Raw genomic sequence first — 26,663 nt, 5'->3', positions numbered from 1 at the left:
CATACTGAATAATTTTACGTTTGCTGCTGCTACTGCTAAGTCGCTTCAGTCGTGTCCAACTCTGTGCGACCCCAGAGACGGCAGCCCACCAGGCTCCCCCGTCCCTGGGATTCTCCAGGCAAGAACACTGGAGTGGGTTGCCATTTACTTCTCCAATGCATCAAAGTGAAAAGTGAAAGTGAAGTCGCTCAGTCGTGTCCAACTCCTAGCGACCCCATGGACTGCAGCCCACCAGGCCCCTCTGTCCATGGGATTTTCCAGGCAAGAGTACTGGAGTGGGGTGCCATTGCGTTTAAGGATGTTTATACATAGTACATTGGTTTGGTTGATTAGTCACTAAGTCATGTCTGACTCTTGTGACCCCATGGACTGTATCCTGCCAGGCTCCTCTGTCCATGAGACTTCCCAGGCAAGAACACTGGAGTGGGTTGCCATCTCTTTCTCCAGGGAATCCTTCCAACCCAGGGATCACACCTCTGTCTTGGCATTGGCAGGCAGGTTCTTTACCACTGAGCCACCAGGGAAGCCTGTAATCATTGGTAAAAGTCTAAAAAAGCTATATTGCCTATTACATTTAACTCTAGTTTCTTAAGTTTTTACTGTGTCTTTTACATAATATAATGTAGGCAGACTATCTAACTTGCTGTTTTCTTTATTGATGACTAATACTTCAATTCATTTTCAGAGAAAATTTCTTACTTATGAGGTTGAAAACTCTGTACTTCTCTTGGCCACTGTGTTAATAGTTCAGTGTCTAAATTTGACAGTTGTCTGTGAAGAAAGCTTATAAAGCTACATTATTGTAGTCTATGTTTTTATATTACACTTGAGATCTATAGATTTATATATAGATTTATATACATATATGTATATATATTATATATATATATATAGATTTATATACAATGTGTTTTTCATTAAAATAATATACAAAGATTAAAGAAGTTTTAGCAGTTTGGCCCTGCTGAAAGTAACATGGGCGTCACCAGGCCCCCTTGGTGGTCTGTTGCCATGTCAGTATCACGCTTGGTGGGGTACTGCATCCAAATCGGGAGGTGGCTGGCGAAGTCAGAAACTAAGGTACAGCTGGCCCATCCGGCTATGTGGTGGCAGCGGAGGAGGGCCTGGCATTTCCAGGGCTGCTGACAGGGCAGCGGGGAGGTGGGCAGCAGGGAGGGAACCTGAGACGGCACCTAAGACTTACATCCATGCATACATTTGGATTCTTCCCTGTGTGTATATCCAAGATCTATCCACGTTTCCTCATAGTTGTACTTTATCCCTTTTGTTTTCTACCTAGCATTGGGTAATATGTAGCATAATGTACTTATTGATTGGCTTAGTGATGGCCACATAAGTTGCCTCCGACTGTTTTACTAAGATAAACAATGTATTGTGCCCCCCACCCCAACCCGTTCCTCTATCCGAGTCTGACTCTTCAAGGATCAACCTGAGTGCTAGCAACTAGTAAATATTTAATCATCACTTTTGAAACTGGTTTATGCAGGGTCTCGAAAACCAGGTTGTGTGTTTATTGGAGTGGGTCAATTTGCTGAAAGCAGATTTACAGAAAGCCACTTGCAGAATGAAAAAAATGTCAAAATCCAATTTGCCAAAAACAAATGCTCTAAATTACCAATTCCATGCACACTTGAGACCTATTAAAAAGTCTTAAAAGCCTTCTGTGAGGTAAGCCAAGGAGCAGGGGCAGAGCGTGAGCATACAGAAATAGAGATGAACTGCAAACTCTGTTTAAGAAAAATCCCCCCTGTCTTTGTACCAAATGGCTGGGGTACATGCAAAACTAATGCTCTGAAAAAAATCTAACTGGCAAACTCACTTTCAGCTGCTAGTAACAGGCACAGAAATACAAATAAAACTGGTTTTATTTCCTAATAAACTGTGTAGAGATAGGCAGGTGCTAGTGTTGGATCAGTGGTTCAACTGCTTGAGGATTGGCGTCTCTGTGGCTCTCTTCACCCCTCCTTCCTTCATGGCTGAAAGGACTATTGCAGCTCCAGTGATCATTTTGGTGCTTGTGACAGAAGAGAGGGAAGAGGTGCCCTAGTTGTATCTATCACTTTAATCAGGGAAGCAAAAGTTTTCCCAGAGGTTCCATGGTCAAAGCTGTGTCCCCCAGCCACCCTCGCTGGAAGAGAGTCTGAGACAGTGAGCATTTATAGCTTTTCCAGGGTCTTCAGTGGAAACAGATACAGGGGAAAGGGGTTGGGAATGGTGGCAAGTGGGACCACCAATGTTATAATTAAATATAATTAACTTCTCTTTCAAAATAGGTAGCTTTTAAGTCAAGAAATGTCTATCAACAAGTTTAAGATTATAACTTAAAACTCAGTTCTAATCATGACATATTTTTTTAACAGATGCGTTTCTGCTACATTGCTTTTCCTTTTTTTCCTCCCTAACATTCTAGAGTGGGACTAAAGTCAAATTAATCTTTCAAGCAAAAGAGAGGGAAAATCAAAAGACCAACAGTGGCAAAACGCTTTCAGCCACTCCCCTGCTCACTGTCCTTCCACACCAAACAACATCTGGAAAACATTCCCACATTCGCTGGCATTCAAAAACTGATACAGCTGACCAAAGTCCATGTGGTTTCCTCTGGCTCCATTGACACTGAATACTTTTTCTTCAAAAACTGAAAATTTTCTTTGTCTCTCCATGTCCTCACTTGTACCATCAAAAGGAATGTCTTCTCGATGGCGAATTAAAATTCTCTTCCAGTTTAATTTTCTGAGCCTGAAAAGAAATTTTCAGAGTAGAAATTTTGAAGATGTGTAAAGCCCTGAAAGTAGAAGTTATAAAATACATTTATCAATGCCTTTTCCTAGAAGTAAAGAAATGTCCTTTCATCTCACATGGATTTTATTTTAATCTAATATGATTCCAGTAATGTGTGATCAGTCATGTCTGTTTTGCAATGCTATGGACTGTAAGCCCGCCAGGCTCCTCTGTCCAAGGGCTTTTCCAGGCAAGAATACAGGAGTGGGTTGCCATTTCCTCCATATCCCATCCCCAAACTCATTTACTGCTATTATCACTGCCTAGTATCAGCATTTTACAAATGTATGAATTCCTGAATCTCAACCTCTTGAAGGGGCTTGTCATTTAGGGTATCAGTAGAGAAATAAGGTTCCCTGGTGGCTCAGACAGTAAAGATTTTGCTGCAATGCAGGAGACCCGGATTCAGTTCCTGGGTCAGGAAGATCCCCTGGAGAAGGGAATGGCAACCCACTCCAGTATTCTTGCCTGGAGAATTCCATGGACGCAGAAGCCTGGCAGGCTACAGCCCATGGGGTTGCTAAGAGTCGGACATGACTGAGCTACCAATACTTTTCATTTCTCACTTTCAGAGAAATAAGATTAGAAATCTTGTTCCACAGGGTACACACAAGTTACAGCATCGCTAAGATGAGAGAAGAATCAGATCCATAGAAATGGAGGGGACAGTAGACAGTGTTGTGGGCAGGGGCGGGATTTAATGTCTACCTACAGAACATCTTCTCTGTGCCATGTGTCAGGTGAAGGGAGTACGCTGACCAAATGTGAGTGCTGTTTTAGACTAAATCCTGTTATGACTTCAGGGACACACAGATTTCCACATCTCTAGTATCATGTGATACATGACACAGTGACAGATTTTTTTCCTGGGCTCCAAAATCACTGCAGATGGTGACTGCAGCCATGAAATTAAGAGACACTTACTCTTTGGAAGGAAAGCTATGACCAACCTAGATAGCATATTAAAAAGCAGAGATGTTACTTTGCCAACAAAGGTCTATCTAGTCAAAGCTATGGTTTTTCTAGTAGTCATGTATGGATGTGAGAGTTGGACTATAAAGAAAGCTGAGTGCTGAAAAATTGATGCTTTTGAACTGCAGTGTTGGAGAAGACTCTTGAGAGTTCCTTGGACTGCAAGGAGATCCAACCAGTCCATTCTAAAGGAGATCAGTCCTGGGTGTTCATTGGAAGGATGGATGCTGAAGCTGAAGCTCCAATACTTTGGCCAACAGATGCAAAGAACTGACTCATTGAAAAAAGACCCTGATGCTGGGAAAGATTGAAGGAAGGAGGAGAAGGGGACGACAGAGGATGAGAGGGCTGAATGGCATCACCAACTCTATAAACGTGAGTTTGAGTAGACTCCAGGAGTTGGTGATGGACAGAGACGCCTGGCATGCTGCAGTCCATGGGTCACAAAGAGTCAGACATGACTGAGCGACTGAACTAAACTGAACTGAGTATCATGTTGCATACTGTAATAACTGACAAGGCATACAGAAGTTGTGAAAACCTTGGACTTCTCTGGTGATACAGTGGAGAAGAATCCACCTGCCAGTGCAGGAGACATGGGTTTGATTGCTGGTCCAGTGAGATTCCACGTACTGTGAAGCCACTAAGCCCATGAGGCACAACTCCAGAAGCCTGCATGCTTTAGGGCCTGCAAACCACAACTCCTGAAGCCCCTGCCTGGCGCCCTAGAGCCAGCAAGTCACAACTCCTGAGCCCGTGTGTCTAAAGCCTGGGCTCTGCTACAAGACAGCAGACTGCAACTCGAGAGGAGTGCCCACTCGCTGTAAGAGGAGAGAAAGCCCGCACATAGTAACGAAGACCCAGCGCAACAACAACAAAAAAGGCTGTGATAGCCAACCTTGACCAGAATTCTTCACAGGCACTCTGTGGGCCTTCCACACAAACAACACCAGGTTTCCCAGGCATGCTAAACCCAGACAGGGAAAGCTCCTTTGCCCACTCGAGAATACTCTTTCTTTTGTATTTGTTGTAGATGTGATGGCTGTAGATCCAGAGCCTTGTGAGAACGTGGTCGCCTGGCTGGACTATACTTCCTGGAGCAGGGGATGGGGTGACGTCTTTGCTGATGTAGCCAGAGGCATGTTCTCGAACCCACTCTGTGGCATTCAGGATACAGACATCTCCGAGACAGTTCTTTTGTAGGTATGCGGTCAGATCCGTATTCAGCCGAGCCTGCTCGGATCTACTTAATAATTCTGACCTGATGGAAAAGATATGGGATTAAACATTAAATCAATTTTCTCAGAACAAACTTGAGAAGTGCTTTTGTTCTCAGATTAGTTTTTCCTCTAAAGTTGGCCAGGCTCTGTAACGTACCTGACAGTAATTTCAGGCAGAACTGCAGGGTATTTAAAAGGAAGAATACAGGCCAGAGAAAACATCACCTGATTAAAAAAACAGAGAGAGAGAAAAATTGCCCTAAGTGCTGTTTTAAGTTGAGACATATTTCAGTGCTTCCAAAAGTAACACTGAATTACCATTGCTTCCTCAGATACGTCCAGGTTCATACTGATTGTAAAGTAAACTTTTGAAGATCGTCCTTCCATGGTCCTCTTTTCAATGCATTCTTTCAGTTCTGCTAAAGCCAGCTGATCATTCACGATGAGCTCGTTCTCACCAGGGAACATACTGGCCAGCAGGTCTAACTCAGAGAGTTGGGCCTCTGCCTGTTCAATCTCAGTCATTTCGGGGTACCTGTAAGTTTCTAAGAAGGTAAGGATAAAAGAGACATTTATAAATACAGTCTTGGGAGAACTCAACATCGGTACATACTGAATATGGGTACTTACTGAAAATCTGATTTCTTAATAAAATATGACATTTAATCAGAATACCTTCTGTGTTACTTTCAGATGTAATATACTAAGGATCAAAAGGGGTTTCCCTGGTAGCTCAGTGGGTGAAGAATCTGCCTGCAATGTGGGAGACCCAGATTTGATCCTTGGGTCAGGAAGATCCCCTGGAGAAAGGAATAGCAATCTACTCCAGTATTCTTGCCTGGGAAATCCCATGGAGAGAGGAGCCTGGTGGGCTACAGTCCATGAGGTGGCAAAAAGTTGGATGTGACTGAGTGACTGAACCACCTCCAAGGATCCAAACTATAGGACAACCCAATGACAGTGATAAAACTCCAAAGAAACCCAGGCACCAAATTTCTCTGTATGTAGATAGTTGATGTGGCGTCTTGAGATACCACAACGAGCAATTACATGGAAGTAAACATGGAACAACAGACTGGTTCCAAATAGGAAAAGGAGTACGTCAAGGCTGTATATTGTCACCCTGCTTATTTAACTTCTATGCAGAGTACATCATGAGAAACGCTGGGCTGGAAGAAGCACAAGCTGGAATCAAGATTGCCGGGAGAAATATCAATAACCTCAGATATGCAGATGATACCACCCTTATGGCAGAAAGCGAAGAGGAACTAAAAAGCCTCTTGATGAAAGTGAAAGTGGAGAGTGAAAAAGTTGGCTTAAAGCTCAACATTCAGAAAACGAAGATCATGGTATCCGGTCCCATCACTTCATGGCAAATAGATGGGGAAATAGTGGAAACCAGTGTCAGACTTTATTTTTTTGGGGCTCCAAAATCACTGCAGATGGTGACTGCAGCCATGAAATTAAAAGACGCTTACTCCTTGGAAGGAAAGTTATGACCAACCTAGGTAGCATATTGAAAAGCAGAGACATTACTTTGGTCTAGTCTGTCTAGTCAAGGCTATGGTTTTTCCAGTGGTCATGTATGGATGTGAGAGTTGGACTGTGAAGAAGGCTGAGCGCTGAAGAATTGATGCTTTTGAACTGTGGTGTTGGAGAGGACTCTTGCGAGTCCCTTGGACTGCAAGGAGATCCAACCAGTCCATTCTGAAGGAGATCAGCCCTGGGATTTCTTTGGAAGGAATGATGCTAAAGCTGAAACTCCAGTACTTTGGCCACCTCATGCGAGGAGTTGACTCATTGGAAAAGACTCTGATGCTGGGAGGGATTGGGGGCAAGAGGAGAAGGGGACGACAGAGGATGAGATGGCTGGATGGCATCACTGACTCGATGGACGTGAATCTGAGTGAACTCCGGGAGTTGGTGATGGACAGGGAGGCCTGGCGTGCTGCGATTCATGGGGTCACAAAGAGTCAGACACGACTGAGTGACTGAACTGAACTGAACTGAAACTAATTGTGTAGTCAAAAGTCATATCCATGATATAACCAGGAGAGAGGCTCTGATTGGTTACCTTGGAAACTCAGAATTAAAAGAATAAGGAAGAAAGTTAGATGTGTGGTCATTTTTTTCTCTTAATATTCATTAGTTTTTTAAAAATAGAAGAATGTGAAAAACAGAAAATAAAGGCTAATTATCCCACAGCTCAAGTAACACATGTCAACAACAGCAAAAAAATTACAAGATTATAAAATTCAAATGATGGAGAAAGGTTAAAAAGTGAAGACACAGTTTGCTGCTGGTGACTGCTTCCCCTAGCTAAGTCCCCTATCCAAGGCAGAGATTTTGGCGTTTCAGAAACATTTTAGGCATTACACATATACATATATGGAACACACATGGTGGTATAATGTGTAAATAAAGGTAGACAATGAAATATATAATTAAAATGTATCTACAAGGGGTGATATTTACTAATCTTTTGTCCTTACTTCCTAACTCTCTCCCCACCAAATATATTTTGGAGATCTATTCACTGTCAGCACATAGATTGATCTATCTCATTCTTTCTGGTGGTTGACTATCATAGTGAATCAGATAGATATGTCATAATTTATTGCATTCCTTATCTACTGATGGCCACTGGGTTTTTTCCCACAGTTTTGCTATTACGAACACTTCTGTAATGGAATTTTATGTATACACACACCCACACAAACACACACAGTTTGGTGAGCTGTGAATAATATATACACAAGAATAAGTTTGCAGAGGTGGCTGATTGGTACAGCATTTTAAAAGTTTTAGGCATTTAAAAGTTTTAGACAATATTTAGAATATTGTCAAGTTGCCTTCCAGAAAGTTGCTACATGGAAGTTTAAAATTTTCACAGTCCCCTGCTTTAAAAAAAATTCTTGGCATAAAGTCTTTATATGGTGTTCTATATCTGTGTGAGCCATTCATTAGTTTTTATTTTTAAGGAGGCAGACTCACCAGCCTTTCCTTTTACAGCTTCTGGACTTTGAATCTTTGTTGGAAAAGATTCTTCCCCCCTCCAAGGTTATAAAGATTACAAGATGCTAACCGAAATAGGATTTTAAAACATTTTTTAGAATTTAATAACTTGATTTTCATTTGCAAGAAAGTGCTGCCGCTGCGCTTAAGTCACTTCAGTCGTGTCCGACTCCGTGTGACCCCATAGACGGCAGCCCACCAGGCTCCCCCGTCCCTGGGATTCTCCAGGCAAGAACACTGGAGTGGCTTGCCATTTTCTTCTCCGCAAGAAAGTGCAGGGCCATCTAATAAAACATGGAGGCTAAGCACATGTATTTGTTTCTCTTTCTCTCTTTTCCCTCCATTAAAATTAGAGTAAAGGAATAGATTCTTAAATATAAAGGGACAGGAAATGACAGATAAAAGCTGTCAACAAAATACAGGAAGATGGAAAAGGGGTGAATGAATCACAGCTAACTTAGATTTCAGCTTTCTTCCCTTTATTAACTGCTTGGTTGGGTGGGGAAGGGAACTGCAGAACTTCAGAAGGGCTCCAAACTGTCAACACCAGCTACTTTGGAAAGCTGCTCTGTGTATGCCATAGAAAACATGAATTTGTTGAAACTCTAGAGTCTAGACTTTAGACCCTCTTTCAGGGTTTATTAATATTGGCACTACATATCTGATGGCTGAATCACAGATTATAAGACTGTTGTTCTAAATGTATGTAGAAGAAAAATTTAAGATTATTATATCATTGAATTAAAAGTGACAAGATTTCTGTATTTTACTGACACTGGTAAAATATGACACCAGCAGACTATAGTGGGTTGCTGCTTCTTCCGTGTCAAGTCTGGGATATTTGAGGCAAAAAAAAAATATCCAAAGGAGTGATCATCATGTCCTTTCTTGGGTCCTGAGGTCCTTCGCTGATCTGCCACCCTCTCTCCACCTTTCAAAATATTTTTGTGTTATATATATATATATATATATAAAACGATTCTTTTGGGGAAGACTAGGAAAAATATCCTTAAAAGTGGAAGTCCCTCTAACACAATATTTTTAATTTATCAAGTTGGCATTAAAAAAAAAAGAAAAAGGAGGAAATGTTGTTATAAGGAATGCTGATCTAAAAATGCCAGTCTTATGAAGCTGACCTAAAGAAAAACCAACACATAAAAATGTGTTTCTAAGGATGGTCACAATAATAAGAAAAAATTTCAGAAGTGGCTTAATTATTCAGCAACAGTACAGTAGTTAAGTAAATACATAGGCATACCTTGGAGATACTGCAGGTTTAATTCTAGAACACGATAATAAAGTGAGTATCACAATAAAGTAAATGACAAATATTTTGATTTCTCAGTGCATATAAAAGTCATGTTTATACTACACTGTATTCTATTACGTATGCAATAGAATTATGTCTAAAAAAAAAAACAATGTACGTACCTTAATGATAATCTTTTTGTAATAATGACATCAAAGATCACTGGTCACAGATCACTATAACCAATATAGTAATAATGAAAAGTTTTAAATATTGTGAGAATTACCAAAATGTGAGAGCGAGACATAAAGGGAGCAGATGCTGTGGGAAAAATACCACCAGGAGACGTGCTCAAGAGTTGCAACAAACCTTCAATTTGTAAAGAACAAAAAAACACACTATCTGTAAAGTGCAATAAAATGAGATATGCCTGTACACCCTGTACATCCAAACAGTAGAATATTATGAAATAACTTTAAAAAATGGATATTGACATTGATGTTGCAGCTCTTGAGCACGTCTCCTGCTTGAAGTTCATGATTAGCATGTAGTACCTCTAAATTCACTAGAAAGGAATAAGAGTTATGCTTCTGAATGGCAACCTGAAACCCACTGATGCAGAGGAAACACGGCTTACCTTCTCAACAAGAATTTACTCTGGGGAATCAAACACCATTATTTCAGTTGGTGGTATCTTCATGGACTTCCTTTTCATCTTTGGTAAAGGTTGATTGGGCAGCTATTATCTGTAGAGCTTCATCCTTCCTTCCTTCCTGGAACTATTTAGTTTGAAGATCAGGACTTATATCTAATAAAATATAGAACAGTGAAGGTAAAAAGGCCAAGTGTTCAGTGACCAGTATTATCACAAGGATTAAAATGAGGACATGATCAATAAAATGGGTCATCAAAAAAAGATTTGAGGAAAGTGGCACGATTTGAGTTGAGTCTTAAAGGAAGGGTAAGACTTAGACATGGAGAAGGCAATGGCACCCCACTCCAGTACTCTTGCCTGGAAAATCCCATGGGTAGAGGAGCCTGGTAGGCTGCAGTCCATGAGGTTGCTAAGAGTCAGACACGACTGAGTGACTTCACTTTCACTTTTCACTTTCATGCATTGGAGAAAGAAATGGCAACCCACTCCAGTGTTCTTGCCTGGAGAATCCCAGGGACGGGGGAGCCTAGTGGGCTGCCGTCCATGGGGTCGCACAGAGTTGGACATGACTGAAGTGACTTAGCAGTAGCAGCAGCAAGACTTAGACAAGGGAGGAGGAGGCATAATGTGGTAAGGGAAGAAAGGTGTGCAGGGCAAGAAAGCACAAGAAAAACAGCAAGAACCTGAACCTGTCCCTTCTTCCCAAGTCCAACTGCCCAGGTATAATTCAGGGAGTCATCATTTGGAATATTTTCCCTTATGCTACTGTTTGTCCTCTAAACCCATCCTTGGTCCTTCTTTACCCTTCCCTGGACTCTGGACAGCTAATCTCCACAGCCTATAGCACCCAAGTCTTCTGCATTTCTTGTGGTTGGCCAATGCTCTGGGTGGAAGTGGGAGGATGAGAGGAGAAAGAGGCCAAGGTATTTCTTCATTATTCTTTCCCTGCTTTGGTGGGATTCTGACAATGACCTATGACCAAACTCCTGCAAGCAGCCCTTCACTTCTTTAGCTTCAGTAGAGCTTTCAGCCTAGAGAAAGTCAGAGTTCCTTTAAATCTGGCCATACCTTGGGACCTCCCCTGGTGGTCTAGTGGTTAAGACTCTGTGTTTCCACTGCAGGGGGTGTACGTGTGATCCCTGGTCAGGGAACTAAGATCCCCTAGTACCGTGCTGCTGCTGCTGCTAAGTCGCTTCTGTTGTGTCCAACTCTGTGCAACCCCATGGACGGCAGCCCACCCAGCTCTGCTGTCCCTGGGATTCTCCAGGCAAGAACACTGTAGTGGGTTGCCATTTCCTTCTCAAATGCATGAAAGTGAAAAGTGAAAGTGAAGTCGTTCAATCGTGTCTGACTCTTCGTGACCCCATGGACTGCAGCCCACCAGGCTCCTCTGTCCATGGGATTTTCCAGGCAAGAGTACTGGAGTGGGGTGCCATTGCTTTCTCTGCTCGTACCATGTGGTAAGGCCAAAAGATATATATGTAGGTGTGTGTGTGTGTGTGTGTCTGTGTGCACTTAGTCGCTCAGTCATGTCTGACTCTTTGTGACCCCATGGACTGTGGCCCACCAGGCTCCTTTGTCCATGGAATTTTCCATGCAAGAATAGTGGAGTGGGTTGCCATTCCCTTCTCCAGGGAATACACACACACATATATCTTCAGAATATATATATATATCTTCAGAAATATTTAAAATCCCTGGATTATTAGAATTCCTTATCTTTTCTAGTCCTGTTGGAGTTGGGGAACTAGGAAACAACTCGTTAGATGGTTATTAGAGGAGGTAAATTTACTTTTGATTTATCACAGTGATTAAGTATACTCTGTTGCCAGACTGCCAAGATGCAACTCCTGGCTCTGCCACTTACCAACTGTGTGACCTGAGGCAGGTGGCTTAATTTTCTGTGCCTTACTCTTCCCATCTCCAGAATGGGAATGACAGGGCTGCTGTAAGTTATTAAGTGAGGATGTGTGGGAAGTACTTAAAATGATGCCTGGCAACAGAGTAAGTGCCATAAAGAGCTTGCTATTTTTATATTCAATCAACAAATATTTCTTGAGCACCTATTGTATGTCAAGCACTAAGACTGCGATGATGGACTAAAGTAACAACAACAGGAGCCTGCCGCCCGGCCCAGAACCCACGGGGGGCTAGGGTGGCCTTGGGCTCCGGCCGGCCGGCCCCCCCCCCCCCCCATCCCCCGCCCCCGGCTGCCCGAGGAGGGCTGCGCGCGGCCCGCGGGCCAGAAAATAAATAAATAAATAAATAAAGTAACAACAACAAAAAAATCTCTGCTGTCAGAGATTTAACCTAGTGGGAGCAGACTATGATAACAGAACACACACACACACATTGCCATGCTCTCTTCCTGGGGATCTTCCTGACCCAGGGATGGAAAACATGTCTCCTGCAGCTCCTGCACTGCAGGTTGATCCTTTAGCACTGAGGCACTGGGGAAGCACCACATACATCGCTCCCCCGCACCCCACATATATGTCCAGTGAATAACTGTTATGAAGAAGATAAATAAGAGAAGGTGCAAGTTGCTGGGAGTGGTTCAATTACACACAGGCTGGCCAGGGACAGCCTTTTTGCTAAGGTGACTGTGGGGGAACGAGACCTGAAGGCACTGAAGGAGAAAGCCATGTGTTGAAATGAGCAAAAAGTCTTCCAGGCAAAAGGAACAGCATGTCCATAGTCCAGGAAGCAGGATGATGCTACATGAGGTGGCTGGAGCAGTGAGCCAGGGGCAGGGTTTTAGGACAAAACGTTAGAGAGGAAATCAGGGGCAGTCATGTTGGAACTCAGGGAATGGCTAGGGTTTAGGATTTTTTAAAAATATATATCTATTATTTATTCGGCTGTGCCAGGTCTTAATTGCAGCACTGGGGATCTTGCAGCATTTGATCACCAAGGAAGTCCCAGGATTTGGGGTTTTATCCTGACTGATATGGAAGGCCATTGAAGGGGTCTGACTTATTAAAGGCCCACACTCACTGCTGGGAAGAAGGATGGAAGCAGAGTTAGCAGGTAGGCACTACAATGATAGGAGAGATGATGGTGGCTTGGATTAGGGTATGGTGGAAGTGGTGAGCAACTGTTCGTGTTGTAGACATGTATTAAGAGTAGACCCAACAGGATCATTGATGAATTATATGTGATATGTAAGAATAACTCCGAGGCTTAGAGAAAACTGGAAGAATGGACCTACCATTTACTTGGATGGGGAAGATGGTGTAAATCTGAGGCTTGGTCTTAGACAGACTAGGTAATGAAATGTCTATCAAGTCACCTAGTAAGTACAGACGTCCAGCAGGCAGCTAGATGAACAACTACGGTGTTTATAAGAGATCTGGCTGAAGATGTAATTTAGGGACTACTGAGCATTTCTCTAAAAGCACGTTTGTTTAGTCAGTGAGGGAGTGAGTTAATTCGGGAACAGGCCTCATTGAGTTTAGAGGTCTGGGTCTCAGCGACGCATGGGTGGACAGCTACCGGAGTGATGTCACAAATAAGTGATTTGTCCAGTTATTTTCGTAGACGAGGTTTCAGTCCCAGAAACACCTTGAACAGGATTTTCTGACTCAAGGTTTTAGTGAATATCACTGTAAGAACGTAGAATGACACGAGCTTCCTTTTTCCCTTGCAGTTTTTTTTTTTTTCTTTTTATTTTGACTATTAACTTACTTAGAAAGTTTCCCCTGGCCCCCACCCTAACGACAGACCATGTTCAGGATGTGTGTGGTGTGTTTGTGTTTGGCGTGGGGGGGGGGGGAGGAGCGGGGAGGGGGGCGGGATGGGAATGGGGGTTACTCGGGGTTGGGGGCGGTGGGGCTCGGTGGAGAGGAGACCAGGGTGGGCGGGGCCAGGAAACGCGGAGCTAGTTCTAACCAATGAGCGGTGAGAAGTTGATGGGAAGTCGGGGCCACCAAGTCGCCGAGTTACCCAGCGACGGACTGGGCCGCCGCAGCCTAGGAACTCCCGGTCCGCAGGTGCCACCGGTGGACAGAAGACTCACCTCGAGCCATGGACCTGTAACCAGTGCTGTAACCCCGAGTTTCCTGGCTGCACAAACGTCTCGATTCTTATTCGGAGACACCCTCAAGGATCCCAGGGCTAGCGAACCGGAATCCGACAAACAGCCTTGGTCCGGCCGCCTGAGGAGAGTGAGACACCTCCCTCCCGGACGGCCGCATGCGCGTTCTCAAGCCCGCGCGTCCCGGAAGTCGGAGCTGAGAAAACCGGGATCCCTGGGCCTGGCTTCGTTTCTGTCAGCCGGATAGTTTTTGTTCTTTATTCGCGTTTCCCAGCTGCTGCCACTGTTAGTGAGAAGCATGGCCGGCAAGTTTCCTGGGTCAGGATATGGTCCATTGAAGTAACGCTCCTCAAATTCGAACTTGCGGCGGAGTCCTTCGGGGATCTTGGTATAACGCAGATGGGATTCGCAAGGTAGCCTTGGAGTCCCACGTCTTGCATTCCTAAGATCTTCCCAGGTAGTAGCGGTCCTGCTGGCCCCTGAACGACGCTGAGTAGCTAGGCAGTAGGGACAGGTGAGCGTGGATGGTGGCCGTGGCGACTCTAGAAAGGACCCTGTGCCAACACAGAAATTTATCTCCGCGAATCAAGGACAGTTTTAAGCTGACTCCCCAAGACGAGAGTAATTAAAAGATGTTTTTCTTAACCAACTAAATATACGCAATGTACCTTTTCCTCTATGTTACACATTCATTGTAGAAATCTCATAAATAAGATTTATCGCCTGATATTGGGTCTTCCCTGGTGGCTCAAACGGCAAAGAATTTGCCTGCAATACTGGAGACCTGAGTTTGATCCCTGGGATGGGAAGATCCCCTGGAGGAGGGCTTGGCAACTAGCTCCAGTATTCTTGCCTGGAGAGACCACACAGACAGAGATGGTTGGCGGGCTACAGTCCATAAGGTCGCAGAGTCGGACACGACAGCGACTAAGCCCAGTACAGCACAAGCTGGTATTGATATTAGGTACTATCATTGCTAAATTTTTTTTTTTTCTTGTTACAAAAATGTGTTTAAAGGTCTTCATAGCTGCATCTTCTACATGGTGTTTTGTGAGCATTTTTCAGTGTCAATAAATAATCTTTCTCCAACTTTTATGGAACATTTCAAGCATTACAGCAAAGTTGAGAGAATTTCACAGTGAAGCAATTCACAAAGAAAGGAGAAGGAGGAAGTTGATTTTGCTCCCCAAAGGATTTTTGGAATGTCTGAAGACGTTTTGAGTTGTAACAACTGGAAGCGTGTGTGCTTTGGCCACCTAATGGGTAGAATCCAGGGATACTGCTCAACTTACCAGGGTGCACCAGGGTATACCCCCTACAAAAAATTTGCTGGTCTAAAATGCTGGTAGTGCTAAGGTTAAGAAACTGACCTCAACAATGCCTAACTAGCTTTGTCATAGATCTAATTCATCCATCCCATCTCTTTTAATGCATTTCAAAGTAAACTGCAGACATTAGTCTACTTCTAAGTACTTAAGCATGCATAACATTAGGATTTCAACTATGTAGGTTTTTTTAAGTAAAAAGGAAATGTATATCTTAAATGTATATTTGCTGAGTTTTGAAAAATTCACACACCTTGGTAACTCAAATCCTATTAAGATGTAGAACATTACAGCACCCCAGAAAATTCTTTCAGGTTCCTTCCCAGTCAGTCCGCAAGGAACCCAACAGGCAACTGTTAGTCTCCCCCACCCCCCCACACCATAATTAGTTTTGCCTGTTCTAGAACTTAATACGGAGAAGACAATGGCACCCCACTTCAGTACTCTTGCCTGGAAAAAGCCTCGTGCGCTGCAGTCCAACGGGGTCGCTTGGAGTTGGACACGACTAAAGTGACTTAGCAGCAGCCGCAGAACTTAATAGAGATGGAATTATCCAGTAGGTACTTTTGTGTAAGGCTTCGTTGTATGTATCCATGTTCTTGTGTGAATCAGTAATTTCTTTTTATTCCTTAGTTGTATCCACTCAGTGGCTATACCTCAGTTCTTCCATTCCTCTTTTGATGGAGACATGGGCCGTTTGCAGTTTTTTGGCTATTATGAGTAAGGCTGCTGTGAATAGTCAAATACCAGCATTTCTCATGACTGAATTTCTTCAGTAAGTATTAAGCATTATGTTCCAAACACTTCTAGGTTCTAAAGATATAGCCACGAGATATAGAACAAGACAAAGGTGCCCCCATTTCAAAGAGCTTAGGTCTGCTTGTTTCTGGGTATTTATGGGGGCAGAGGAGAAGGAAATGGCACCCTACTCCAGTATTCTTGCCTGGAAATTCCACAGACAGAGGAGGCTGGCGGGCTACAGTCCATGGGGTCGCAAAGAGTCAGTCAAGACTGAGTAACACACACACATAAGGTCAGGGAGGTGGGGTAGGGGGTAAATACATAGGTAACTATGAAATAAAAATACCGGATGGTGATAAATGCTGGGTAGAGAAGTAAAATAAGGTGATGTGAGTGATAAGGTAGCCATGTTACCTATGTTTTTCAGCCAATTTCTTTATGTTAAAGTGACTTTTAAAGTGTGAACAGAATTAAAAGATCAAAAGTGAATGGCATTCTAGGTGTGGTACAATGGCCCTAAGGCCATTTTAGAAAAGAGGGAAAAAAAACAAGGCCTTTGTGCTAAATGATGAAAACTTAAAAAATTATGTAAGCAGTATAGAGCAGGAGAGCCATTTACCCCCCAAATTTAACCATCATTACTCTGGCCAATTCGATAGGTTAGGGTGCCACTTTCTTAACCTACTTTTATCAGATTACTAATAACGATGACTATTTATTTGTATCATGTTTTTATTGTGAATTACTTGTTTATATCCTTTGCCTGCTTTTCTATTGGGACCTGCATCTTTTCCCCTAGCGATTATTGTGTCTTCTGCATAGGACTAAACTCCAAGGCGACGAAAGCCTATGTTTATTTCACTTTACAGAGGGCTTGGCACTTAACCTATTTCTAACGCATAAACAGTAAATATTTGTAAATTTTACCTTGTCAGCAAGGTTAGTTCAAGACTATATACTTAACTTTAGAAGTCGGCTGGTCAGAATTCGAGAAAATGAGTAAGATTTAAACGTCCCCCTTCAAATGTGACGTGTTTAAGTAAGGTAATCATCTAGGAGACTACAAATGTCTGACCACGCCCAGGTACCCATACTTTGCTGCTACTGCTGCTAAGTCGCTTCAGTCGTGTCCGACTCTGTGCGACCCCACAGACGGCAGCCCATCAGGCGCCCCCGTCCCTGGGATTCTCCAGGCAAGAACACTGGAGTGGGTTGCCATTTCCTTCTCAAATGCATCAAAGTGAAAAGTGAAAGTGAAGTCGCTCAGTCGTGTCCGACTCCTAGCGACCCCATGGACTGCAGCCTACCAGGCTCCTCGGTCCATGGGATTTTCCAGACAAGAGTACTGGAGTGGGGTGCCATTGCCTTCTCCGACCCATACTTTAGAACTATTTAAATAACTCAATGACCACAGTGGGGCCAGTGGTAAAGAACCCTCCAGCCAATGCCGGAGACACAAGAGACAGACACGGGTTTGATCCCTTGATTGGGAAGATCCCTTGAGTAGGAAATGGCAACCACTTCGGTATTCTTGCCTGGAAAATTCCATGGACGAAAGGAACCTGGTGAACTGCAGTCCACGGAGTCGCGAAGAGTCCACAAGACTGAGCGCACATGCACCTAATTACCGGAAGCGGGGGAAAAAAAACAAAAATCATTGACAGCCAAGTCAGTCACAAGCCACCGCGTTCACACTTCCGGCGCGAGTCCCGCGCAGGCGCCGATTAACTAGCGTCAGTACCGCCGGGCCCCAGGGGCACAGCCGCTTCCCATAATGCCGCGTACCGGAAGTTGTTGCTTTCCAGGGGTCACGCTGGCTTCTGCTCCGTCGCTCTCAATTCGTCACCGGGGAGGAAGACGGAGCAGGCTGCCCGGCCCGAGGGCCCATTAGGGGATGCAGCAATGGGCGCTGTCGCCGTGGGTGAGTTCCGCTCCCACTGCCTTCGCAGTCACCACTCGCATGACTTCCTGCGCGCCCGGGAGCCCTAATTTTCCTGCCCCGACCTCGTTCTCTCCTCGAAGGCCCCTCTGTCTTTAAGCACGTTACCTGGCCTCGGCCCAGTACCGCGTTCTCATTGGCCTCACGTCCTGTCAGTTCCAGGAGCTGACCAATGAGTTGTCGGTGCTGGCGCCCTCCTCGACCCAGTGGACCCCGGGGTTCCCCCCGTGGGTGCGGAGCAGTTGGAAGGGAAGGGGAGGTCTGGCGGACTTCGCGCGGCCGGGGACTCTTCTTACGAGTTGGCGCTGAGTTTGCCACCGCGTCCGCTTGTTGGTTATTAGGACAGGCAGGAGCTGTCGTCTATACGATTCAGTGCTCCCAGGGTAGGACAACTCTTCGCGAAACTTGAAAGCCCTGTTTTAGCCCCGCTGACAGAAGTTTTCCAAACTCATGATGTTTAATGGATCCCAGGCAGGCGTGGGAAATACTTGAAGGGCGGAGAGGGAAGGGAACTGGGTTAGTAGGAGAGCCGGCAAGACCAGCTATGATTTATGTTTTGCGTGGAGCCCTGCAAAGAGTAATTTGGCCCAGAAGGTAACGCTCATCTGAAGACTCGCCTGAAAAATTGAGGAGATTTGTGGATGTTTTATAGATGATGATGCAGTACTGTTTTCACAACTCATTAGATGCCCTTTATAGTTGTCAGAAATTTATTGGGAGCTCTTTTTTTCCCCACATCATTGAAGCAGTCCCTCTACTGTCCTCTGCCTGCAGCAATTACAGTTCGTCTTTCAAGTTTTCCTTTGGCGTCTGAGCGACTAGCAGGTCCAAAACCAGATTTGCTAGTGCTGTCTTCACTGCTGCAGATTTCTTCATTCTTTACCTTTTTCTTTCTCACCGGAATTTGTGTGCTTCATTCTTGTATACCTACCTTTGCACCTTATAATCATCCTTAATGCCACAGGTACTATTCTCTTTTTCTGTTTAAATGCAAGAAGTATTTCTGGATCTGCTATATGTTAACACTATCTAAATGCTGTAGGTGATTCAGAAGTAAGGCCTAAAACACTTTCTTGCTCTTAGAACTTTAGATTCCAGGTAGAGAAATGACATATGTCCAGGGAAAAGATTTAAGAAGCATCTCACTTAGGTATCTGATCAGGGTACAAGATGAATAGCACACACTGAACGCTGGGAAAGCAGAGTTGAGTGGTTTATTTAAAGTCAACTGGTTGCCTAAGGCTCCATTGAAATGAACATCTTGGAGGAATTGGGAAGATTTGGATAGATGGAGCGAACTCCCAGCTAGAGAGCAAAGGCTTAGAGGTGGAAGGCAAGGTGTTTTGGAGTGGAGGGTACAGAAGAGTCCGTAGGATTCTGCTTTGGAACCAAAAGATCTATGATTTAAGTTCCATTTCTGCCACCCTGTGATCTTTCATCGTTTTGAGTTTACTTCTTTAGCACAATGCTCCATTTAAAGGCTTTTGTGAAAATCAAATGAGATAATATTTATGTAAAGGCTTTGAAAATCCGAAGCACTGTATGACTAAAGATTAGTGGCTCTTTTCTGAGACATAATGAGAGTCAGGGTTACCAGGGTGTTGAGGAAAATTTATAAGGGACCACGAGTGCACGGCACAGGAGAGTGGGTTGAAAAACTGTCAAGTACTTTGAATCAGGAGAGTGATTTGATGAAAATGGCATCATTGGAAGATAATGTCTGTACTAGAATGCAGCACAGATTAGAGGGAGTTGGATTGGAGTGAGGCAAGAACTTGGGTGCTGTTCCTCCCCCCTTCCAAATCAGAATACACCCTCATTTTGTATATAACCATATAGTTTTGTTCTGTTAATACATACATTGGTTTTGTAAACATGAAACTTTGTTAATGTTTTATCTTTGAAAAGGGTAACAGTTAATGATTTGGCACTCATTTTTCTTACAAACCTTGTGGGATTACCTTGAATTACCCTCACATTAAGAACTAAAGGAGGAATATTTTTAAGACTGTAAGCCAGAGCAAGATGACAGCTACCTTTCAGAAATAATTGGGAAGTGTTTTAAAAATATATGTCCCACGTCCTACTTTCCACTTATGCAATCAGAATTTTCACAAGCATCCCAGGTAAAATAATTATTATAGTCATTTAAGTCATTTTGACACTAAGTTATTCTAATGTATGTAAACTATAACTTTTCAACATCATTATTAGGTAGACTTGTATGTACTTTCAGTATTTTTCATGTTTTCTGATTTTTAATTGTTGACTGAAGAGGTGATTTGATAATGAGCTAGATTTGTCATTCTTGCCTGGAAAAATCCCATGGATGGAGGAGCCTGGCAGGCTACAGTCCATGGGGTTGCAAAGAGTTGGACTCGACTGAGTGACTTCACTTCACTTCAGATTTGTCATATTTCAAACTGATTTTGTCAAGAATATGATAATGTAAATGGTCAAGAATACAGATGTAGTCAGTTTTCAGTTAACATCCATAGGAAGTTCTGGTGTGGGAAGATGCAGAACAGTGTATCATACTATGTTATTTGGCTTTGAAACTATTTTGCACATTTTCTGACTCCCTCTAGGAGATTGTTTTCAGAATTATTTTAATTTTCTTTGAGAAATTACAAATCTAATTGCATTGCCTGCAAGAACTTTCTTAGATAGCTTTGAAGAAAGGGAAATTAGAGTTTCAAAGTGCTACCGCCATTCCACATTTATGGTGTGAGAAGTTAAGTTCCTAATAGTGTAAAGTGTTAAGACATCAGGATCTGTGTAAGAAGATACTAATTCTTTCCAGACCTTTACATTTATTGAAAACCTCTTAACATTACTAAGAATCAGTTTCCTAACCTATGAAAAACAGAGGTAATACTCTACTTCCGGGGGTTCTTATTGAAAACAATGATACATGTGAATGGTCTTTGTAGCTTATAAAGTATGATAGATACACAAAATGATACGGTTTAGTTACGTTACTGTATCCTAGAGAACTGTAAAACTTTTTTTTTTTGGTCAAGCTAACTTTATCTTGTTTTCTAGATTGTTGTTTTGTGTCAGTAAGTAACCCCTAAAGTGCCAACATGGGAAAGAAACGGACAAAGGGAAAAACTGTTCCAATTGATGATTCTTCTGAATCTTTAGGTATATTTCACCAATTAAATTTTTAAAGTAATGTTTGTATCCCTAAATGGACATCTATTTTAATATGTAAAAATGGGATCAATGTGTTTTGATTATGTTATTTTGTAATTTGCATTCTAACTTAATGTTTGTATAGACATGTAATTAAATAGTCTGCACAACATTTTTAATGGCGTGATATTTATTCCATTGATATAAAAGACTATGGGTGCGTATTTCATGATTTATTTGGGTAATCCTCCACTGTTATAAATGTAGGTAATCTTCAACTTTTCAGTGTTATGAATGGTGTGATACTAAATATTTTTGTAGCTCAAACTGTGCACATCTGGTTATCTTCTTGGTACAGATCCTATAATTAGAATTGCTGAATTAAGAGGTATAAATATTTTCTAGATTCTTTTGGATCTATTGCCATTCAGAGATGTATTACTAACGTAGAGGCCCCCTAGCAGCGTAACAGAGTACACATTTCTCTGAACCTTTATTGACACAGGTTGGTATCATTTGTAAAAATCTTTGCTGATTTGCTAGTTGAAAAAGAATATTTTCTTTTTTCAGTTTGTGTTGTTTTTGACAACTTACTGGGCTTTAGTAGTTTTTCACATGATCTCATTTGCATTTGTATTCTCTTGGTGCATATTCATTGGACATAAAGCTAATTGTACCACTTGATGAGTTTCTAAACCTCCAGGAGCCCTGAAAGAACTGAAGCCCTTTAGAGTGGCTTGCATAGCCTGTTACCGATCTGGCCCCACTGGGGTTTTCAGTCTCAGGTCCTGCTGCTCATTATTTCACTTGTGACTGCCATTCTGAGAAGAGAGCATGCACTTCTACATTTTATACGTCCATCCCTTTGTTAATGGGATGTGGCCTTTTCTGGGTCAGGAAGATCCCCTGGAAGAGGAAATGGTAACGTGATCCAGTATTCTTGCCTGGAGAATCCAATGGACAGAGGAGCCTAATGGGCTACCGTCACTAGGGTCGCAAAGAGTTAGACACGACTGAGCAACTAAGCACAAGGCCTTTTCAGATTGTTTACTCCATTAAATCATAGTTTAAACTATGAGCTTGAAATTAAAAACACTTAAATCCAAATTCTAGTACAGCCACTCAGTAGTTCTGTGACCTTGGGCACTAACTTTGAGGTTTCTCATCTATCATTGGGGGTAGTACAGTCTGCTTTTCGTGGTGGTTGTGTAGAGTAAATGAGATAATGTGTGTGAACACTTAGCACAGTGTCATGCTCATAGTACCTGCTTAATCAGTATGAGAAATTTTTATAACTATACATATCTCCCAAGATTGTACAGTCATTACCTCTTCTGTGAACTTCCGTTGACTTTAGCCTTCTCTTGTGCTGCTGTAGTATGTCTGTAGCACTGCTCCCTAGGTGGTGCAGTGGTAAAGAATTCACCTGCAAATGCAGGAGACATAGGAGATGGGTGTTCAATCCCTGGGTCGGGAAGATCCCCTGGAGAAGGAAATGGCAACCTACTCCAGTATTCTTGCCTGGAGAATCCCATGGACAGAGGAGCCTGGCGGACTACAGTTCATGGGGTCGCAAAGAGTTGGACGTGATTGAGCAACTAAGCACCCAAGCATATGTATAGAGCATATCTAGAGATTCTTGTGCCTTCATTTATTTGCTTCTGCGAGAATGTGAGCTGCTCAAAGAAAGAGCTGTGAGTTGGTCATGTTTTCGGTTGTATTGTCTATTACAGTGCCAGACATGCAGCAGTTGTATTGTTGACTGAATGAGGGACCTTCTCTGCAACCTTATAAAATAAAGAGGATAATAGATACAATTAATAAATTGAAGTGAATTTAGGGTGGTGGTGGTTATACCTAGAACTTCAAAGCTTGTATAAGATCTTTCTTACATAATCATCTCATGATCAAATATCAGACAAAAATTTAAGTTTTTAGGTTATCTAACAATTAGTTTATAGAGTAAATTCATTTTTGAAGTTCAAATCAGGTGTAAGTTTTGAGATTAACTGAAGAAAGTCATATTCTACCTCATATTTGTTATTTGTTTTAATAGAACCTGTGTGCAGACACATTAGAAAAGGATTGGAACAAGGTAATTTGAAAAAAGCTTTAGTGAATGTGGAATGGAATATTTGCCAAGATTGTAAGACGGACAATAAAGTAAAAGATAAATCTGAAGAAGAAACAGAAGAAAATCCTTCAGTTTGGCTGTGTCTTAAATGTGGCCATCAGGTATGCTTAGATTCTGATCGATTCGGGATTGTATTAAACTCTCTGAACTTATTTTAGAAGATAGTACCTAAAAGCACGGTATGGGTGACCAGAATGTGTGTTGGCGTAGTTTGTGTTCCCTGGGGAATAGGTTCTGAGACTCGTGTGTGGGGGGTTTATTGGGGAGTATTCTCGGGTACTGTATTAGGAAAACAGGGAGAGAAGCAAGCTTAGGTGGAGGCAGTGCTTCAGGGCTTCAGCTGAACCCACAGTGGAGTCTGGTCTTCAGAGAGGTCCTGAACTGCGGCACAGGGCCAAGCCTCTGTCCTTGTGCCTAGACCAGTCATTGGATGTTGGTTGCTTCTGGGGAATGGAACTGATGGTGAGGAAGGCAGCTTCGTTCCACTGAGGATAATTCTTGGGGATGGACAGACAGAGCAGTGATCTGTCCCCAGGCCACATTTCTGGCCTCTGGGGAATGAATACCTTGGGTCTGGTGGTATCTGGGTGGCAGAACCGCTCACAGGTATCATCATGATACTAAAGGTCAGGAGGGCCTCTTAATCACCCTTGGTGGTGGTAAGTTTACCTGTTAGGAAACTGGACTGAGCGGTGGTAACGTTTTCTAAAACTACAGTGTAGTATCACAACCAGGATATTAACACAGATACAATCCAGCAGTCTTAATCAGGTCTCCCCAGTGTTATTGCTCTTAGTTTGTGTGGGGATGTACGTGTGTTGTGTATGTATTAAGTGCTGTTTGGTTCGGCACCTGTGGAGATTTGTATCCACCACCACAGTCAAGGCATTGAAAAGTTCCGACATCACATGGAGTGTTATGTTGCCTTTTAAAAATCATGCCCACTCATGCCCACCTCTGGACTGCTACCCTTCCTCCCAGCCCCTCACAACTTCTAGTCTGTTCCCTATTCCTAAAATTTTGTCGTTTCAAAAATGTTGCATAAGTGGGATCATGTGATACACAACGTGTTGGGACTGACTTTTTTTACTTACACTTGTGAAGGTTTTCCTAAGTCCTGTGTCTCAATGGTTGCTTCTTTTTTATTGCTAAGTGGTATTCCATGGGAGGGTGTACCACGGTTTGTTCACCCGTTGAAGGACATCTGGGCTGATCTCAGTTTTTGGTGATCATGAGTAAAGCTGCTATGAACATTTGTGTACACATTTTTGTGTGAATTTAAGATTTCATTTCTCTGGGGAAAATGTCTAAGAGTGCAATTGCTGGGTAATATGATAATTAAATGTTTAGTTTTTAAGATACTTCCAGGCTTTTCCAGAATGGCTGTCCTATTTTATATTCCTCCCAGTAGTGTTTGAGTGATCCACTCTCTCCATCCTTGCCAGCATTTAGTATTGTCACAGTTTTTTATTTTACCATTCTGATAGGTAAGATCTCACTGTGGCCAGACAGTTACAAAATTTTATGTTAGCATTTTTATTTATTTGTATTTGAAAAGTTGTCATTTAACCTGTTAGATACTTATGATGAGCATGAATATATTTTACTACTACAAATTTTCCATAATGCATTTCCTATTATAAATTTTATTTATTTTGCTAGTTTTTTAGTTCCTTGGGGTAAGACAGTATCAGTATTAACTGTTAACTTTCATCCTAATAGTTATGCTTTACAGTGTTAGCACAGGATTCTCAGTTATTAGATATCTCACGTTTGTTTCAGATAGCCTCAGTTGGTATTAGAATTTTCAAAATCAATACCAAATTGCAGTTCATTTATTTTAGAACTAAATGTTGAATGGGATAAATTAATCAGTAGGTTTGGTATCATAGTTAAAGCGTAGAAGCCATTGATGGATATTTCACCCCCAAAGTAATATTTTTTAGTAGCTGCAGTAGAGACAGGACCACTTATGGTAGTGTTGTCAGAGAGTTGAAGGCTGATTCACATAGATACACAGTGAAGCTGTGCTTCTTAGCTGTGGCTCATCAGCTGCAGGTGAACAATCTGGTCATGTTCTCCTGTGAATACGCCTATGCAGATGTAGGTGGAAGTCTCCCGCTTAACTTGTTCAGTTAATGCTTATTGACCTCCCTCATTTTGCTAGTCTTTGGTAATAGATTCATTCAGTTTTTCATGCCTTCAGGATTTACAATCCTGCAGAAGGGGTGTGAAAGGGAAGAAAGGATAGCAACATTAACAGCTTCACTGTAAGGTAGAAAATAAGGCATGCCCTCAGGAACGTACACTATATTTTGTGGGAGTTTGTCTATAGGAGGAACAGTGTTTTCTCATCTGGGAAGCTGGGCATAGGCTTCTAAGAGGAAGTGGCCTCTGAGCAAGATCCTGAAGACCAAGTGGGATTTGATCCGCGGCAGTAATGGTAAAGAATTTCAAGACAGATGGAATAATGTGAACAAAACTGTATTGTGGAAGCGAGGTGGTTTTAGCTAGTAAATGGTACTCAAATAGGAGAATATGGGCGCTAACCCTGGAAAGGTGGATTGGGGTCCAAAGGTATCAGGTTTGTTGAGTAGGTTTGCTGAGAGCAGTTCATCACTTTTGAATTGAGTATATGAACAGAGCTTTATTTTAGGACTATTAAACTGAAAAAATAAGTATGTGAAGAAAGGTTGAAGTTAGGAAAATATTTATGAAGATGTTAAGGAGTCTAAACTAGAACTAGTGAATGATTGCATTAGCATGGTTTAGCTAGGACTGGAAAGGACAAGCTGGAGCAAAAGAGTACTTCTAGTGTGTGGTTTTCTAAGTACCTTCTTCCTGAAATGTCCTCAGGTGCCTCTTCGTATTTAAGTTCTAACGAAGTCTGGACTCTGCCAGAGTCTATAAAGTTTTAATTTTAAAATTGTTAAGAATGGCAGGATTTCTTGATCCACTTCCTTATTCATTGTAGACTGTGAATTCTCTCCTGGTGAGTTTTTGTGGCTTTGAGTTTTATGGTTATGATTCTCTAGGGCTGTGGCAGAAATTCTCAGGAGCAGCATGCTTTGAAGCACTACATGAAACCAAGATCAGAACCTCATTGCCTGGTTCTTAGTTTGGACAACTGGAGTGTATGGTGAGTTTCAACTCCTGTGCCCATTTGCTGGAAATTATTTGAAATGTTGGGGAATGGAGGTGTTGGAACTGTTTTAAAGAGCAAGAAAGTTTAAATTTTTTAGTATTTGTCTACCTACCATCACTTTCAGGCTTCCCCATTGGCTCAGTGGTAAAGAATCTGCCTGCAAGCCAGGAGATGCAGGAGACTTGGGTTTGATCCTTGGGTTGGGAAAATCCCCTGGAGAAGGAGTTGGCAACCCATTCCAGCATGCTGGCCTGGAAAATCCCACGGACAGAGGAGCCTGGCAGGCTGCAGTCCA

General features: G+C 42.6%; 2 protein-coding genes across 10 annotated transcripts in view; one reads left to right on the top strand and one right to left on the bottom strand.

Moving 5' to 3' along the window:
* Window positions 1-1,498: 1,498 nt before the first annotated feature.
* On the bottom strand, window positions 1,499-17,901 carry RWDD2B (RWD domain containing 2B). Of its 3 annotated transcripts, XM_070786014.1 has the most exons (7): window positions 13,929-14,860; window positions 9,893-10,063; window positions 9,438-9,491; window positions 5,310-5,536; window positions 5,149-5,216; window positions 4,670-5,032; window positions 1,499-2,757 (listed from the first exon to the last, which is right to left on the bottom strand). In XM_070786014.1, exons 4-7 carry the CDS (start codon window positions 5,514-5,516, stop codon window positions 2,523-2,525), a joined length of 873 nt encoding a protein of 290 aa, XP_070642115.1. In that variant the 5' UTR covers window positions 5,517-5,536; window positions 9,438-9,491; window positions 9,893-10,063; window positions 13,929-14,860; the 3' UTR covers window positions 1,499-2,522. The 3 variants fall into 3 exon arrangements, with proteins under 3 accessions (XP_070642115.1, XP_070642106.1, XP_019814699.1); XM_070786005.1 differs by lacking the exons at window positions 9,438-9,491; window positions 13,929-14,860 and adding an exon at window positions 17,798-17,901; XM_019959140.2 differs by lacking the exon at window positions 9,438-9,491 and having other exon boundaries at window positions 13,929-14,649.
* Window positions 17,799-26,663, top strand: part of USP16 (ubiquitin specific peptidase 16) — a 25,659-nt gene continuing 16,794 nt past the window's right edge. For 2 of the 7 annotated variants that reach the window (XM_019958556.2, XM_019958374.2), the window contains exons 1-4: window positions 17,799-17,933; window positions 20,997-21,098; window positions 23,146-23,324; window positions 26,259-26,362. In XM_019958556.2, coding sequence (XP_019814115.2) covers window positions 21,038-21,098; window positions 23,146-23,324; window positions 26,259-26,362 — 344 coding nt within the window. In that variant the 5' untranslated portion in view covers window positions 17,799-17,933; window positions 20,997-21,037. Of the gene's footprint in view, window positions 17,934-18,137; window positions 18,335-18,526; window positions 18,546-18,725; window positions 18,916-20,996; window positions 21,099-21,494; window positions 21,595-21,680; window positions 22,784-23,145; window positions 23,325-26,258; window positions 26,363-26,663 lie in introns of those variants that run through there. The other 5 variants (XM_019958313.2, XM_019958449.2, XM_070785966.1 and 2 more) reach the window with 5 other exon arrangements.

Source organism: Bos indicus, chromosome 1, assembly GCF_029378745.1.
Source record: "Bos indicus isolate NIAB-ARS_2022 breed Sahiwal x Tharparkar chromosome 1, NIAB-ARS_B.indTharparkar_mat_pri_1.0, whole genome shotgun sequence".
In the NCBI taxonomy this organism is placed as follows: Eukaryota; Metazoa; Chordata; class Mammalia; order Artiodactyla; family Bovidae; genus Bos; species Bos indicus.
Note: the sequence above shows the minus strand (reverse complement) of the source record. Positions and strands in the feature narration are given on the sequence as shown.